Source organism: Coregonus lavaretus (genome assembly GCF_964263955.1).
Source record: "Coregonus lavaretus genome assembly, chromosome: 16".
NCBI classification, from domain to species: Eukaryota; Metazoa; Chordata; class Actinopteri; order Salmoniformes; family Salmonidae; genus Coregonus; species Coregonus lavaretus.
In genome coordinates, this window is record NC_140003.1 from 20890644 (window position 1) to 20907405 (window position 16762).

The following is a 16762-nucleotide window of genomic DNA, read 5'->3' on the forward strand; positions in this document are numbered from 1 at the left end:
AACTTTAGGCTACTTTGGTGATTTTGCGAGGCATGCAAGATAAGAGATACAGATTACCAAGATACTGTATATGCGCATCACAGGTCTTTCTGCCTGCCACCTCCTCTTTTTCCTTCGTGCTAGTTAGCCTGCTCTTTCTCTTAGCTAATGAAGCGAGTTTGTGTTCAGTCTTCAGTCTGTTGTGTGTAGAATATCCTAGCCTATTCATTGATGATAGGGCCTGCTTTACTGAAGTTGCGAGACATTGCAAGCCAAGAAATTGCGAGATACAGCATTCCATTGCGAAATACAGATTTGATTGCCGATAGATACAGTTGAATTCGGAAGTTTACATACACCTTAACCAAAATATTTCAACTCAGTTTTTCACAATTCCTGACATTTAATCCTAGTAAGAATTCCCTGTCTTAGGTCAGTTAGGATCACCACTTTATTTTAAGAATGTGAAATGTCAGAATAATAGTAGAGAGAATGATTTATTTCAGCTTTTATTTCTTTCATCACATTCCCAGTGGGTCAGAAGTTTGCATACACTCAATTAGTATTTGGTAGCATTGCCTTTAAATTGTTTAACTTGGGTCAAACATTTCGGGTAGCCTTCCACAAGTTTCCGACAATAAGTTGGGTGAATTTTGGCCCATTCCTCCTGACAAAGCTGGTGTAACTGAGTCCGGTTTGTAGGCCTCCTTGCTCGCACACGCTTTTTAAGTTCTGCCCACACATTTTCTATAGGATTGAGGTCAGGGCTTTGTGATGGCCACTCCAATACCTTGACTTTGTTGTCCTTAAGCCATTTTGCCACAACTTTGGAAGTATGCTTGGGGTCATTGTCCATTTGGAAGACCCATTTGCGACCAAGCTTTAACTTCCTGACTGATGTCTTGAGATGTTGCTTCAATATATCCACATAATTTTCCTTCCTCGTGATGCCATCTATTTTGTGAAGTGCACCAGTCCCTCCTGCAGCAAAGCACCCACACAGCATGATGTTGCCACCCCCGTGCTTCACAGTTGGGATGGTGTTCTTCGGCTTGCAAGGCACCCTCTTTTTCCTCCAAACATAACGATGGTCATTATGGCCAAACAGTTCTATTTTTGTTTCATCAGACCAGAGGACATTTCTCCAAAAAGTATGATCTTTGTCCCCATGTGCAGTTGCAAACCGTAGTCTGGCTTTTTTATGGCGGTTTTGGAACAGTGGCTTCTTCCTTGCTGAGCGGCCTTTCAGGTTATGTCGATATAGGACTTATTTTACTGTGGATATAGATACTTTTGTACCTGTTTCCTCCAGCATCTTCAAAAGGTCCTTTGCTGTTGTTCTGGGATTGATTTGCACTTTTCGCACCAAAGTACGTTCATCTCTAGGAGACAGAACGCGACTCCTTCCTGAGCGGTATGACGGCTGCATGGTCCCATGGATTATACTTGCGTACTATTGTTTGTACAGATGAACGTGGTACCTTCAGGTGTTTGGAAATTGCTCCCAAGAATGAACCAGACTTGTGGAGGTCTACAAAAAATGTTCTGAGGTCTTGGCTGATTTCTTTGGATTTTCCCATGATGTCAAGCAAAGAGGCACTGAGTTTGAAGGTAGGCCTTGAAATACATCCACAGGTACACCTCCAATTGACTCAAATGATGTCAATTAGCCTATCAGAAGCTTCTAAAGCCATGACATCATTTTTTGAAATTTTCCAGCTGTTTAAAGGCACAGTCAACTTAGTGTATGTAAACTTCTGACCCACTGGAATAGTGATACAGTGAATTATAAGTGAAATAATTTGTCTGTAAAAAATTACTTGTGTCATGCACAAAGTAGATGTCCTAACCAACTTGCCAAAACTATAGTTTGTTAACAAGAAATTTGTGGAGTGGTTGAAAAACTAGCTTTAATGACTCCAACCTAAGTGTATGTAAACTTCCGACTTCAACTGTAGGCCTAGTGCATGATTCTGACTCTGTCTTCCTGGTGGCCGACCTGCCTATATTGTGCCCCTACCCTCTCTCTCCACCCCTCGCTAGCTCGCCATGAAAGATGCAGGTGTTTGTGTTCTCGGAAGTACCGCAACTAATCAGTCTCCTCCGTTCCAAAAATACGTTGTTAACAGTTGGAAAAATTGCAGAGAAGGCATGTATGGCAATACTTTGAGAAGTTAAATTATAAGGAAATGCAAACTTTGCGAGGTGGAATTAAGTTACAGTAACGGTATTACACGTGCAATGCTTAACCATCTGAAAGGGACGCACCGTGAGACCCAAACCGTTGCTGGCAACAGCACAGGTGCATTGTGAATTCACATGGAATCTTATGAATTTTTCTTATCGTTTTAACAGAAAACCGATGCAAAAAATGGCAGTTTAAACATTAAGGAAAACAAATAGTTTGTCACATCCCTAACATGGACACACGATTGCTCCAATACATACCTTTAATTAGGCTAGTAAATGCAACCGTGTGTGAGGGACCTACTTCATTTCTAGACGTTTTCTTCAGCCCAACACCCCTGTGATGTGCGTTTGAAAATACAGACTAGTCTTCCATGACTCATGCCCATTCAACCCACTGCACATTTAATGATGAGCTCGAGCCAGGAGGCTAATAGATATTTCCTGGTCTTTCCTCAACACCTCAAAGTCATGCATGCTGTTGCACTCAAAAAGCTAATCAGACTGGCTATGCTCTGTACCCCAAGTCTCCACTTAGTTGTATGTGATTTTACTTGTCCAGCTCTGAAAATGCTCTGTCAGTCTGTCTGATCCCCTACTGTAGCCTCCTCTGCTCTGTAATTGCTGTATAAACAGAGATAAATACAGCAAACATGTGAGGGAGGATATACCACAGGGAGCACTAGCTTAGCGCTATAGATTGCTAGCCCGCAGCCATAGGCTTCACAGGCGTCACACAGAAAATGTGTATTTTCTATAAGGGAAAGCTGGTTCAAAGAGTTCAAAGCTATAGAGACTGGCATGTTTTACTTAAATCTCTTCCCTTTGTATAGTAGTTCCTCAGGACTATTTAGAATGGTTTGTACTTCTTACTGTACTGTATTTTGTCTTCTGTTTTGTCTTAAGTCATTAAGCCTTAAGGCTGTCTGTTGCCTGTCTAATGAGGGCTGGAACAGAACAAGACATTGTGTGAGACACAGCTGAACTTTTATTAACACTATGGCACAGTGCGACATGCTCATGTCGCAGTGCTTTTGCTCAGAGCTTGGCCAACAAAAGCAGTTTCAATGGCTCTTCCCATGGGATGTGCATCTTGATTAAAATTTACCAGTGATTGAATGTGTAATGCTGCAGCCCTCTTGAGAGAAGATAATTGTTTTCAGTCAATTTGTGATGTGATTTAATCTCTGGCTGAATTGTGAGTAGGCTTTTGTTTGAGACTTCAAAGAAGGAAGTTTGTCAAATGATTTTGACCGACTGTCACGCCCTGACCTGGAGAGACTGTTATTCTCTAGGTAGTTTGGTCAAGGTGTGAAAATCTATGTTTTGTAGTTCTATGTTTGGCCAGGTGTGGTTCCCAATCAGAGGCAGCTGTCGCTCGTTGTCTCTGATTGGGGATCATACTTAGGCAGCCAGTTTTCCTGCCTGGGTTGTGGGATCTTGTTTGTGTTCCTGTTAGGCTTGTTTCGTGTATAGCCCATACGACTTAACGGTTTCGTTGAGTTTGTTATTTTGTCTAGTGTTTATCCAGTTTAATAAACATGTTCGCATACCACGCTGCACCTTGGTCTGACCCGTCTCTCAACGATCGTGACACCGACCTGACTTTCGTGATTAACAGCAGAATCAACTCAATCTAATCTAGCCACTTCATTACAGCAAGGTTCCAAATGTCTCTCCCTCTCCCCCTCCTCCTCCCATTCCTACCCCTCTTCCTTGTCCTGCTCCTTCTATTCCTCCCTCTTCCTCCTGTTTTCTGCTGAAAGGCTCCTTGCGAGGATGCAGAGTTTTTTCTGTTTTTCTTATCATGTCATGTGCAATGACACACTTTCATACCTGCCAGCTTCAAAAACTAAGCCGAGCATTCACATATCACTAACATGAAACGCCTGAGATGGTGACACCCCAGACATTATTTTGAGGATAAATTCAACTGCCTGGGTCCTCTTCCTCCCTGCCAGAGAACCTGACCTAAGTGTGTGGAGAAGCAGCTGTCAGCCCAGGTTGATCAGAGAGACACTACTGATCAATCTACACACAATACCCCATAATGACCAACCAAAAACAGGTTTTTAGACGTTTACGTAAGTATTCAGAACCTTTACTCAGTACTTTGTTGAAGCACCATTGGCAGCAATTATAGCCTTGAGCCTTCTTGGGTATGACGCTACAAGCTTGGCACACCTGTATTTGGGGTGTTTCTCCCATTCTTCTCTGCAGATACTCTCAAGCTTTGTCAGGTTGGATGGGGAGCGTTGCTGCACAGCTATTTTCAGGTCCCTCCAGAGATGTTCGATCGCGTTCAAGTCCGGCCTCTGGCTGGGCCACTCAAGGACATTCAGAGACTTGTCCCGAAGCCACTCCGGCGTTGTCTTGGCTGTGTGCTTAGGGTCGTTGTCCTGTTGGAAGTTGAACCTTTGCCCCAGTCTGAGGTCCTGAGCGCTCTGGAGTAGGTTTTCATCAACGATCTCTCTGTACTTTGCTCCGTTCATCTTTCCCTCGATCCTGACTGGTCTCCCAGTCCCTGCCGCAGAAAAACATCCCCACAGCATGATGTTGCCACCACCATGCTTCACCGTAGAGATGGTGCCAGGTTTGCCTTTTGGCAAACTCCAAGCGGGCTGTCATGTGCCTTTTACTGAGGAGTGGCTTCCGTCTGGCCACTCTACCATATAACCTGATTGGTGGAGTGCGGCAGAGATGGTTATCCTTCTGGTAGGTTCTCCCATCTCCACAGAGGAACTCTAGAGCACTGTCAGATTGACCATCGGGTTCTTGGTCACCTCCCTGACCAAGGTCCTTCTCCCCCGATTGCTCAGTTTGGCTGGGCGGCCACCTCTAGGAAGAGTCTTGGTGGTTCCAAACTTCTTCCATTTAAGAATGATGGAGGCCACTGTGTTCTTGGGGACCTTCAATGCTGCACACATTTTAATCAATTTTAGAATAAGGCTGTAACGTAAAATGTGGAAAAAGTCAAGGGGTCTGAATACTTTCCGAAGGCACTGTATGTTCTCATTGTGAGATGTGAGATAAGTCCATCTTCTCAGAATTTCATTTCCTTATCCTTTGAGCCCTTACTGAAGTGAATATCTGAATACCATGTCCTCACTGTTCAAGCTGCATGTCCTTGTCTAATTACACTGACTTGGTAAAATGACTAATTTGCTAATGTGTACGGATTGAATAGTAATGTGTGGTTCTATTGTGTGAATGGAAGTCTCATGACAAAAGAACACATACTGTTCTTGTCTGAAAAGAGGAAGACCAATGATGATGTAACGCTGATGCGGCGCAGGTCCTAATCCAGGCACTTGTCCTCTGGACTACTACAACTCGCCATTGGTTGGGCTCCCCGCTTGTGCCATCAAATCCCTTCAATTTATCCAGAATGCTGCTGCCCGCCTGGTTTTTAACCTTTCTAAGTTCTCTCATGTCACCCCGCTCCTCTGCACACTCCACTGGCTTCCAGTCGAAGCTCCATAAACATTAAATGTATTATACATTTATTCAAAATTAATCATATAATTGTTGAATAATTGTTGAATAATCATATAGTTATTAAATTGGGTAACACTTTATATTAAGGTACCTTAATAAATCCTTTATAAACAGTTTGTAAAGAGTTGACTTACATTTATTAATCATTGTTCCTACATTTGTAAATGTCGATAAGCAATCTCTAAATAGTCATTTACGAATGTATAAACTATTTTAAGTTAGATTTATAAGATAATTAATAAGGTGTTTGATCATAGTATGTTTACAATTTGTAAATTATTAATAATGTATTACTAATGTACTTATTATGAAGGAGTTATTGTTTATAAGTCATTTGTTAATGTTTGATTAATGGTTTGACTCACCTTTTATGTACATATTTATACATCTATTTATATACAGTGCCCTCCACAATTATTGGCACCCCTGTTTAAGATGTGGTCGAGGACTTCCAAAAATTCTCATTTTTTTTTAAACAACATAGAACCCAAATGCAAAAAAAGAGAAAAATCCAACCTTTTATTTAAGTACATTACTTTGGTGTAAAAAAAAAAAATCACACATTTAGAAAAAAAATAACTTGAAATCATGTGTCCCACAATTATTGGCACCCCTGATGTTAATACTTTGTACAACCCCCTTTTGCCAACAAGACAGCACTTAATCTCCTCCTATAACATTTCACAAGATTGGAGAACACAGAGAGAGGGATCTTTGACCATTCTTCTTTGCACAATCTTTCTAGATCATCCAGTGTCCTGGGTCCTCTCTTATGCACTCTCCTCTTTAGCTCGCCCCACAGGTTTTCGATTGGGTTGAGGTCTGGGGACTGAGATGGCCATGGGAGGACCTTGAGTTTGTGACTGCTGAACCATTTTTGTGTAGATTTTGCCACATGTTTTGGATCATTATCCTGCTGAAAGACCCAATGACGACCCATCTTCAGCTTTCTGGCAGAGGCCATCAGGTTTTTATTTAAAATGTCCTGGTAGTTCAAAGCGTTCATAATGCCATGCACCCTAACAAGGTTCCCAGGGCCTTTGGAAGAGAAACCGGCCCACAGCATCACAGATCCTCCACCATACTTCACGGTGGGCATGAGGTGCATTTCGGCATACTCATCTTTTGTTTGACGCCAGACCCACTTAGAGTGTTTGTTGCCAAAAAGCTCAATCTTAGTCTCATCTGACCAAAGCACACGATCCCAGTTGAAGTCCCAGTGCCGCTTAGCAAACTCCAGACGTTTACGTTTGTGAGTGTTAGTGAGAAAAGGCTTTTTCCTTGCATGCCTCCCAAACAGCTTGTTGGCATGTAGAGAGCGTCTGATGGTTGTTTTGGAGACTTTGTGACCCCAAGATGCCACTCTTTGATGCAATTCTGTGACAGTGAGCTTAGGACTTTTTTTTACTTCTCTTACCATCCTCCTCACTGTGCGTTGTGGCAAGATAAACTTGGGACCTCTTCCAGCCTTGTTTGTCACTGTTCCAGTTGTTTTAAACTTCTTAATGATTCCTCTGACTGTAGATACGGGCAAGTTAAGGCGAGTGGCTATTTTCTTGTAGCCATTGCCTGACTTATGAAGGTCGACACAAATCTGCCTTACTTGAATGGTGTGTTCTCTTGTCTTTGCCATGTTGACAAATGGGTAAGAGAATTAGGCCTCTGTGTCACGTCATATTTATACCCCAGGGAAACAGGAAGTCATGAATTACTAATTAAAAGTTCCTAGATACCCTGAACAACTTTAGCAACTACAGAAAAATATATTTAAAAAAAAATCAATTAAAATTTTCAGCGGAATTGTTAGGGGTGCCAATAATTGTGGGACACATGATTTCAAGTTTTTTTTTTTCTAAATGTGTGATTTTTTTTTTTTACCACCAAAGTAATGTACTTAAATAAAAGGTTGGATTTTTCTATTTTTTTGCATTTGGGTTCTATGTTGTTTAAAAAAAAAAGGAGAATTTTTGGAAGTCCTCGACCACATCTTAAACAGGGGTGCCAATAATAGTGGAGGGCACTGTATATAATGGGATATTTATTGATTGTTAATGAGTGTATTTGTGAGTGTGAATACATGCACTTACTAATAGCTCAGTTGATGATTCATGTAGACCCTTATAAGCCATTTACTTATTAATCAACTATTTTGCAGCCAGTAATCTAAAGTGTGCACTTTATAAATGTTTATATGTGACTGGTTACTCCCCAAAAGTAGTACCTGATGCTGCACCAATGGCAAAAAATTATAATATATATATACAATGGTAAAAGATGAAGTACACAATACAAGGAAGCATACAAAAAAAAAAAAAAAAAAAACGGAGCATCTCCAGAATCAGTTTATTCAGTCTGTCTTCAAGTCTAAACGGACATACGCCAATATGTTTTCACCGCGGCTTAAAAACATACCTCAATCCAGGGACAGAAGGTGTCGCTGTACTCCTAATTGCCCCATTATCCCAGCTGCAAAATCGAGAAAATTTAAATAGTGCTAGTTTTTAATTAAACTGCCTTTTTCATCAGCATGCTCGGCTAGCTAATGCTAAAGCAGCCATTGGATTCCTCAACACTTCCGGCAGCAACTCACCCCAACTCTAGGCGTCTCATTTTCATTCCAATGGGCTGCTTTAGCATCAGCTAGCCTATCGTGTCCTGGCAAGTTTAAACACGTGTAACGTTTAGTTACATAGCTGAGGGTAGCTAACCCTGTAACATGGCTAGCCACCACATGATACAGTAGGTAGCTAGCTTGGTACATGCCAGCTACCAGTAAAGTTACAACAGGGCAGCAAAGTTACCTTCAAGCGCAACTAAGGAGTCTGACGGGACATTGGTCTGAAGTCATGTCATGTCAGAATTGTATATTGTATAAATATAACCGTGCCTGTCATAAGTATTCACCCCCCCCTTATTTGTAGCCATTGGTGGAGCATCAGGTACTGTCTAGTAATGTGGCCAGCTTTTGGGGAGTAACAAATAATTTAGTAACATTTATAAAGTATATTTTATAGTGCACACTTTAGATTAGGGACTGAAAATAGTTATTTCATAATTAGAAAATGGTTTAAAAGGATCTACATTAATCATCAACTGAGGTATTATTAGTAAGTGCATGTATTCACATTTATAAATGCACTCATTAACAATAAATAACTATACTATTCATGACATGTATGAATATGGCAACAAAAGCCATATAAATAATCTGATGAGTTGACAATAACTCCTTTATAACTGTCTTATAAGTACATTAGTACTACATTATTAATCATTTATAAATTGTGAACATAGTATGATGAAACCCTATTCATGTTCTTATAAATCATTAATACATAATGTAATAGTGTTTATAAATGTATAAAATACTAATTAGAGATTGCTTATTGACATTTACGAACATAGGAATAATGATTCATAAATGGTAAGTAAACGCTATACAAACTGTTTATAAATAGTTTATTAAGGGACCTTAAAATAAAGTATTACCAGCTGTCAAAGGTTAACTAATGCAGGGGTTCCCAAACTTTTTCACTCAGGCCCCCCTTCCAGCATTGGGGATCATCCCGCACCACGTCTATTTCTATGGGCACAGTTCATGACACAAACTGTTCACACCCCTCTTGTTGGCGGAGAGAACATTTTGCAGGTTTTAAGCTCCTTTCCTGAAATTCTACACATTTTGTAATAGGGTGCAGAGAAAACGTTGCAGTTTTAAAGCTAATTTTCTGCAATTCTACATGTGATATTCATGTGATATTTGAGTGAATCAAACATTACAACAAAATCAATGGGCTAAAAAACCTAGCTAAAAAACATTAGCTGACATGGGCTAGTTGATCTGGACATTTTTGGCATGTTATAAATAGCTCTCTAAGGTCTGCAATGACTGACAGGACAAGAGGAAAACTGCTGATGCACTACCAAATTTCGAAATTGCACCTTGTGCATTCTACTATTACAACTTTCAGGAGTAAGTTGAAAGCCGCCCCCTAGGGGTCTCTGACATGTGGTTAGACTCGCTCAGGTTGAACAAACTTAAACTTGCGCCTTTTTTCAATGCTGAATTGAATGTAATTTACAAAAAAGAAAGGGGTCAATGTATTTTTTCTCTCGCAAACATCCTTTCTGAATTTTTAAGTTATCCAATAAGTAATCAGTAATGATTGAGTTGAAGACGTGAATCCAACATATCATTTGTTAACAAGTTAATAGGCTATTTATTGTATTTCAAAAGTGATATTAAATTGTGTTTGGTTGCCATTGCAACCAAATATCAACATTTGAAGGAGATTTATCTTCTGCTTGGATAGGTACAAATCCAACATATTTTATACAAGGTTTGTCTATGTTGAAATTTGGTTACCATGATGACATAATCCTGTGGTTGAAATTCACCTTTTTCAAAACTGCTGTATTTTCCACGTAGATTCCACGTCACAATACGTTGACAAATTACGTTGAAACAAGGTTGATTCAACCAGTTTGTACCCAGTGGGTAGTAACTGTAACAAGGGGTTGGAACCGGTTCAGGGAACAGAACCGAAAAACTGAAAATAACAAAAATGTTCAAGGAGAAGAAACAGAACCTGGAACGAAAGTGATCTATACTGTTCCAGAACCTAACCGTTGTACCATTTTAAAAGCATGGAAACCGGTTAATAATGTTATTTTACTTTCAGGGCATTTCTTTCCAGTTCCACAAAAAAACGCCAAAAAAACCCACCTATGCAAAGCATCCCTCTGTCAATCAGAAACTTCTTCCAGTGTCTGCCTGACAGCTGAAAAGCTTTGCCAGTGAGTGTGCGTGTAGCCTACCTGCCACTCCCCCTCCGAAGCATAGCTGTAGCCTACTGACTTTACAATGGTGATTCAGAAGATAGGCAGAGATATTTTTAATTAGAGAAGAATGGATTAACTTTTTCAATGCAAGTTAGGGATACTATAGTTATCACATTTCACATTGGATTGATTAACTACAAAAAGGTAAGACGTGTTTTTAAATCTGGTGCCGCTCTGCACACACAAGTTTGTTAGCCAGCTAGCTAGCTCTGGTCCAACGTTAGGTCAACTCTGAATTTCAAAGACATTCAAAGTTCCTCCATAGAAGCCGCTCCTCGGTAGGTATAATTCATCGCAAGATACCCAGCGCTTCAAGCCAAGCCTCCTCTTCCACCCTCACTCGCTCCCTCCCCCCTCACTCCATCTCTCCCCACCCTAAAAATGTCAGTTGCATCTCGCGCCCTACACTTGTCTTTCCATCACACACGTAAACAACTCACTGAGCTATAGCTTGCCCGCTCCATAGCAAGCTGCTCTATCCGCACTGCATGATTGGTGAAGTAATTTAATGTCGAGCTAAATGTTAAAAAAATATATGATTTCAGAGGTTTAAAAAGGAACAGGAAGGAACGGAATAAACCAAAACTTTTTGGGGGTTTGAATTGTTTCAAAACTTTATTTTGCTGGTCGGAACAGTGGAACGGAACGAAAAAAAGAATGGTTCTGTTCATAAGGAAACAATTCGAAAATAATTTCAGTTCTAACCCCTGACTGTAACGGATGACATTTAGAAAGTAACCTACCCAACCCTGATCAATGACTAGTATAGTTTACTAGAGAAGTCATCACTGGTAGCAGCCATTGATGTATAGAAAGAAACTCAGTGAAAGCTTGGCATGACTGGAACGTGGGCTGGCAGGGAAGCCATTTAGAGAAATGTCACATTGGAAAGTTTCCGTTGTCTCCCATTGTGATAAATGTGTCTATAGTGTTTCTTTGGCACCTAACAGATCTTTTGCAGACGCTGAAAATGTGAGTGTTGCGTCCCGGTAATTATTTGTCATCAGTTATGAAAAGCTTCCATCTCCCTCCCACTTGTCTCAACATCTGAGACAGTATGGGCCTCCCTGATACAAGGAAATCACAGAACCAGAACCAGTTCTCTCTATAGAAGAAGGGAACTGGAACAGGGACTTTGATAAAGTACCTGCAGTGAGAAGTCATTTTTTTGGGAAGGATGAGTTTGAAAGACTCTCTCTTGTTTTTGGTTTCTCTCACTCCTCGTCTCTCTGCCCCCCCCCCCCCCCCCCCCCCTCTCTCTGTCTGTCTGTCTGTCTCTCTGTCTGTCTCTCTCTCTCTCTCTGTCTCTCTCTCTCTCCAGATTGGGTGTAAAGTGACAGTGTTGCTGTTCATCTATTTCCTGGCGACTAACTACTACTGGATCCTAGTGGAGGGCCTGTACCTTCACAGTCTCATCTTCATGGCCTTCCTCTCTGACACCAAGTACCTGTGGGGCTTCACCCTCATCGGATGGGGTGAGTGTGTGTCATGATTTCATTTTAATTTAACCTCTATTTCTACAGGTTATTCTCATTGAGAATAAAACTATTTTGCAAGAGAGACCTGTGTGTGATGATGTCATCGTAAGACTGCAGCCTTTATGGAATATGATTGGGTTGGTGTGCATTCTAAAAACAAATGTAATGCCCAAATTGTTGTTTATTTCATTTCATCAAAAGCTTTGGTAATCATGCTATAATATTTGTTATCTAAATGCCAGTACACATTGATAATGCACTCTGACACCAGAGACCTATACTACGTACCTGGTTTGAGGAGTTAGCGAGGTAACTTTGATCAACTCTGAGTTCAACTCGGGATAACCGATACCAGAAGTGGAAAGAGTACTGAAATATCCTACTCAAGTAGAAGTACTGTGACTATAATAACATTTTATTAAAGTAGAATCAAATCAAATTTTATTGGCCACATGCGCCGAATACAACAGGTGCAGACATTACAGTGAAATGCTTACTTACAGCCCTTAACCAACAGTGCATTTATTTTTTATAAAAAAAGTAAAATAAAACAACAACAAAAAAGTGTTGAGAAAAAAAGAGCAGAAGTAAAATAAAATAACAGTAGGTAGGATATATATCACAGGGGGGTACCGGTGCAGAGTCAATGTGCGGGGGCACTGGCTAGTTGATGTAGTTGAAGTAAAACTACTGGTGTAAAAAACGACTTAAGTAAAATGTAGCTTGTTTAAAAAGTACTCAAAATATAAAAACATTGACCTTAGCTAATTTCGCTAAGGTTACCTGAAAGTTGTTCCACATGATCTTTTCCATGCAATAAATAGAAAAATAAGAGAGGAAATACACTGAGTGTACAAAACATTAGGAACACCTGCTCTTTCCATGACATAGACACCAGGTGAATCCAGGTGAAAGCTATGATCCCTTATATACAGTGGGAAGAACAAGTATTTGATACACTGCCGATTTTGCAGGTTTTCCTACTTACAAAGCATGTAGAAGTCTGTCATTTTTATCGTAGGTACACTTCAACTGTGAGAGACAGAATCTAAAACAAAAATCAAGAAAATCACATTGTATGATTTTTAAGTAATTAATTTGCATTTTATTGCATGACATAAGTATTTGATACATCAGCAAAGCAGATCTTAATATTTGGTACAGAAACCTTTGTTTGCAATTACAGAGATCATACGTTTCCTGTAGGTCTTGACCAGGTTTGCACACACTGCAGCAGGGATTTTGGCCCACTCCTCCATACAGACCTTCTCCAGATCCTTCAGGTTTCGGGGCTGTCGCTGGGCAATACGGACTTTCAGCTCCCTCCAAAGATTTTCTATTGGGTTCAGATCTGGAGACTGGCTAGGCCACTCCAGGACCTTGAGATGCTTCTTACGGAGCCACTCCTTAGTTGCCCTGGCTGTGTGTTTCGGGTCGTTGTCATTCTGGAAGAACCAGCCATGACCCATCTTCAATGCTCTTACTGAGGGAAGGAGGTTGTTGGCCAAGATCTCGCAATACATGGCCCCATCCATCCTCCCCTCAATACGGTGCAGTCGTCCTGTCCCCTTTGCAGAAAAGCATCCCCAAAGAATGATGTTTCCACCTCCATGCTTCACAGTTGGAATGGTGTTCTTGAGGTTGTACTCATCCTTCTTCTTCCTCCAAACACGGCGAGTGGAGTTTAGACCAAAAAGCTCTATTTTTGTCTCATTAGACCACATGACCTTCTCCCATTCCTCCTCTGGATCATCCAGATGGTCATTGGCAAACTTCAGATGGGACTGGACATGCGCTGGCTTGAGCAGGGGGACCTTGCGTGCGCTGCAGGATTTTAATCCATGACGGCGTAGTGTGTTACTAATGGTTTTCTTTGAGTCTGTGGTCCCAGCTCTCTTCAGGTCATTGACCAGGTCCTGCCGTGTAGTTCTGGGTTGATCCCTCACCTTCCTCATGATCATTGATGCCCCACAAGGTGAGATCTTGTATGGAGTCCCAGACAGAGGGTGATTGACCGTCATCTTGAACTTCTTCCATTTTCTAATAATTGCGCCAACAGTTGTTGCCTTCTCACCAAGCTGCTTGCCTATTGCCCTGTAGTTATCCCAGCCTTGTGCAGGTCTACAATTTTATCCCTGATGTCCTTACACAGCTCTCTGGTCTTGGCCATTGTGGAGAGGTTGGAGTCTGTTTGATTGAGTGTGTGGACAGGTGTCTTTTATACAGGTAACGAGTTCAAACAGGTGCAGTTAATACAGGAAATGAGTGGAGAACAGGAAGGCTTCTTAAAGAAAAACTCAGGTCTGTGAGAGCCGGAATTCTTACTGGTTGGTAGATGATCAAATACTTACGTCATGCAATAAAATGCAAATTAATTACTTAAAAATCATACAATGTGATTTTTTGGATTTTTGTTTTAGATTCCGTCGCTCACAGTTGAAGTGTACCTATGATAAAAATTACAGACCTCTACATGCTTTGTAAGTAGGAAAACCTGCAAAATCGGCAGTGTATCAAATACTTGTTCTCCCCACTGTACTTCTCCCCATCTTAGCTACTGTTGTATCAATATGTTTTGACCATGACAGTTTACAATCCAGGGTTACTCCAAGCAGTTTAGTCACCTCAACTTGCTCAATTTCCACATTATTTATTACAAGATTTAGTTGAGGTTTAGGGTTTAATGAATGATTTGTCCCAAATACAATGCTTTTAGTTTTAGAAATATTTAGGACTAACTTATTTCTTGCCACCCACTCTGAAACTAACAGCAACTCTTTGTTAAGTGTTGCAGTCATTTCAGTCGCTGTAGTAGTTGACATGTATAGTGTTGAGTCATTCGCATACATAGACACTCTGGCTTTACTCAAAGCCAGTGGCATGTCATTAGTAAAGATTGAAAAAAGTAATGGGTCTAGACAGCTGCCCTGGGGAATTCCTGATTCTACCTGGATTATGTTGGAGAGGCTTCTATTAAAGAACACCCTATGTGTTCTGTTAGACAGGTAACTCTGTATCCACAATATAGCAGGTGGAGTAAAGCCATAACACATACGTTTTTCCAGCAGCAGACTATGATTGATAATGTCAAAAGCCGCACTGAAGTCTAACAAAACAGCCCCCACAATGTTTTTTATCATCAATTTCTCTCAGCCACAGTCACTTGTGTAAGTGCTGTGCTTGTTGAATTTCCTTCTCTATAAGCATGCTGAAAGTTTGTTGTCAATTTGTTTACTGTAAAATAGCATTGTATCTGGTCAAACACAATTTTTTCCAATAGTTTACTAAGGGTTGGTAACAGGTTTGTCAAGGCTGAGGTGTGTGTGTGGTGTGGGAGTCAGGCGCAGGACACCGAAGCTTAGTCCAACAAAGTTTACTTGTGAACCACAAGGCAAAGATACAACGATCGGCCTCAAACAAAACAGAGGCGAGCTATTACGCAAACTATGCGTAAAACAATAAAACAACAAAACAGAGAAAAAACACGCAGCACGACGGACAGGCGAAAAACAACACACAACCTAACCAATACAACACAGGCAACTTATAGAACACGTAATCAGACACAAACGGACACAGGTGTAACAGACAGACAAAAGCAATCAAACATAGAAACATTCAACGGTGGCAGCTAGTACTCCGGGGACGACGAACGCCGAAGCCTGCCCGAACTAGGAGGAGGAGCAGCCTCGGCAGAATCCGTGACAAGGTTAATTGGTCGGCTATTTGAGCCAGTAAAGGGGGCTTTACTATTTTTAGGTAGCGGAATGACTTTTGCTTCCCTCCAACCCTGGGGGCACACAAATTCTAGTAGGCTTAAATTGAAAATATGGCAAATAGGAGTGGCAATATCGTCCTCTATTATCCTCAGTAATTGTCCATCCAAGTTGTCAGACCCCTGGTCATTGTTGATAGACAACAATAATGTTTTCACCTCTTCCACACTCACTTTATGGAATTCAAAATTACAATGCTTGTCTTTAATAATTTGGTCAGATATACTTGGATGTGTAGTGTCAGCAATTGTTGCTGGCATGTCATGCCTAAGTTTGCTAATCTTGCCAATTAAAAAATCATTAAAGTAGTTGGCAATATCAGTTGGTTTTGTGATGAATGAGCCATCTGATTCAATGAATGATGGAGCTAAGTTTGCCTTTTTTCCCTAAATTTAATTTAAGGCGCTCCAAAGCTTTTTACTATCATTCTTTATGTCATTTATCTTTGTTTCATAGTGTAGTTTCTTCTTTTTATTCAGTTTAGTCACATGATTTCTCAATTTGCAATACGTTTGCCAATCGGTTGTGCAGCCAGACTAATTTGCCATTCCTTTTGCCTCATCCCTCTCAACCATACCATTTTTAAATTCCTCATCAATACACGGGGATTGAACAGTTTTTACAGTAATTTTCTTAATGGGTGCATGCTTATTAGTAACTGGAATAAGCAATTTCATAAATGTGTCAAGTGCAGTGTCTGTTTGCTCCTCATTACACACAACGGACCAACATATATTCTTTACATCAACAACATAGGAATCACTACAAAACTTATTTTATGACCTCTTATACACAATATCAGGTCCAGCCTTTGGAACTTTGGTTTTCCTAGATATGGCTACTATATTGTGATCACTACATCTAATGGATTTGGATACTGCTTTCAAACAAATGAATGCTAGGCCTACTTCAACTCTCATTAAGGTGTCATGAACGGCTTCATAAAGGTGTTATGAATACTTATGTTGGGTTTAGGCTCCAGGCCCCAGTTAAAGTAAAGTT

General features: G+C 40.6%; 1 protein-coding gene across 1 annotated transcript in view; it reads left to right on the forward strand.

The window, feature by feature from the left end:
* LOC311143431 (parathyroid hormone 2 receptor-like) overlaps window positions 1-16762 on the forward strand; it is a gene marked incomplete at both ends in the record, with an annotated part of 111815 nt that overhangs the window by 43142 nt on the left and 51911 nt on the right. The window contains one exon of the mRNA XM_084179251.1: window positions 11828-11981. Coding sequence (XP_084035377.1) covers window positions 11828-11981 — 154 coding nt within the window. The remainder of the gene's footprint in view (window positions 1-11827; window positions 11982-16762) is intronic.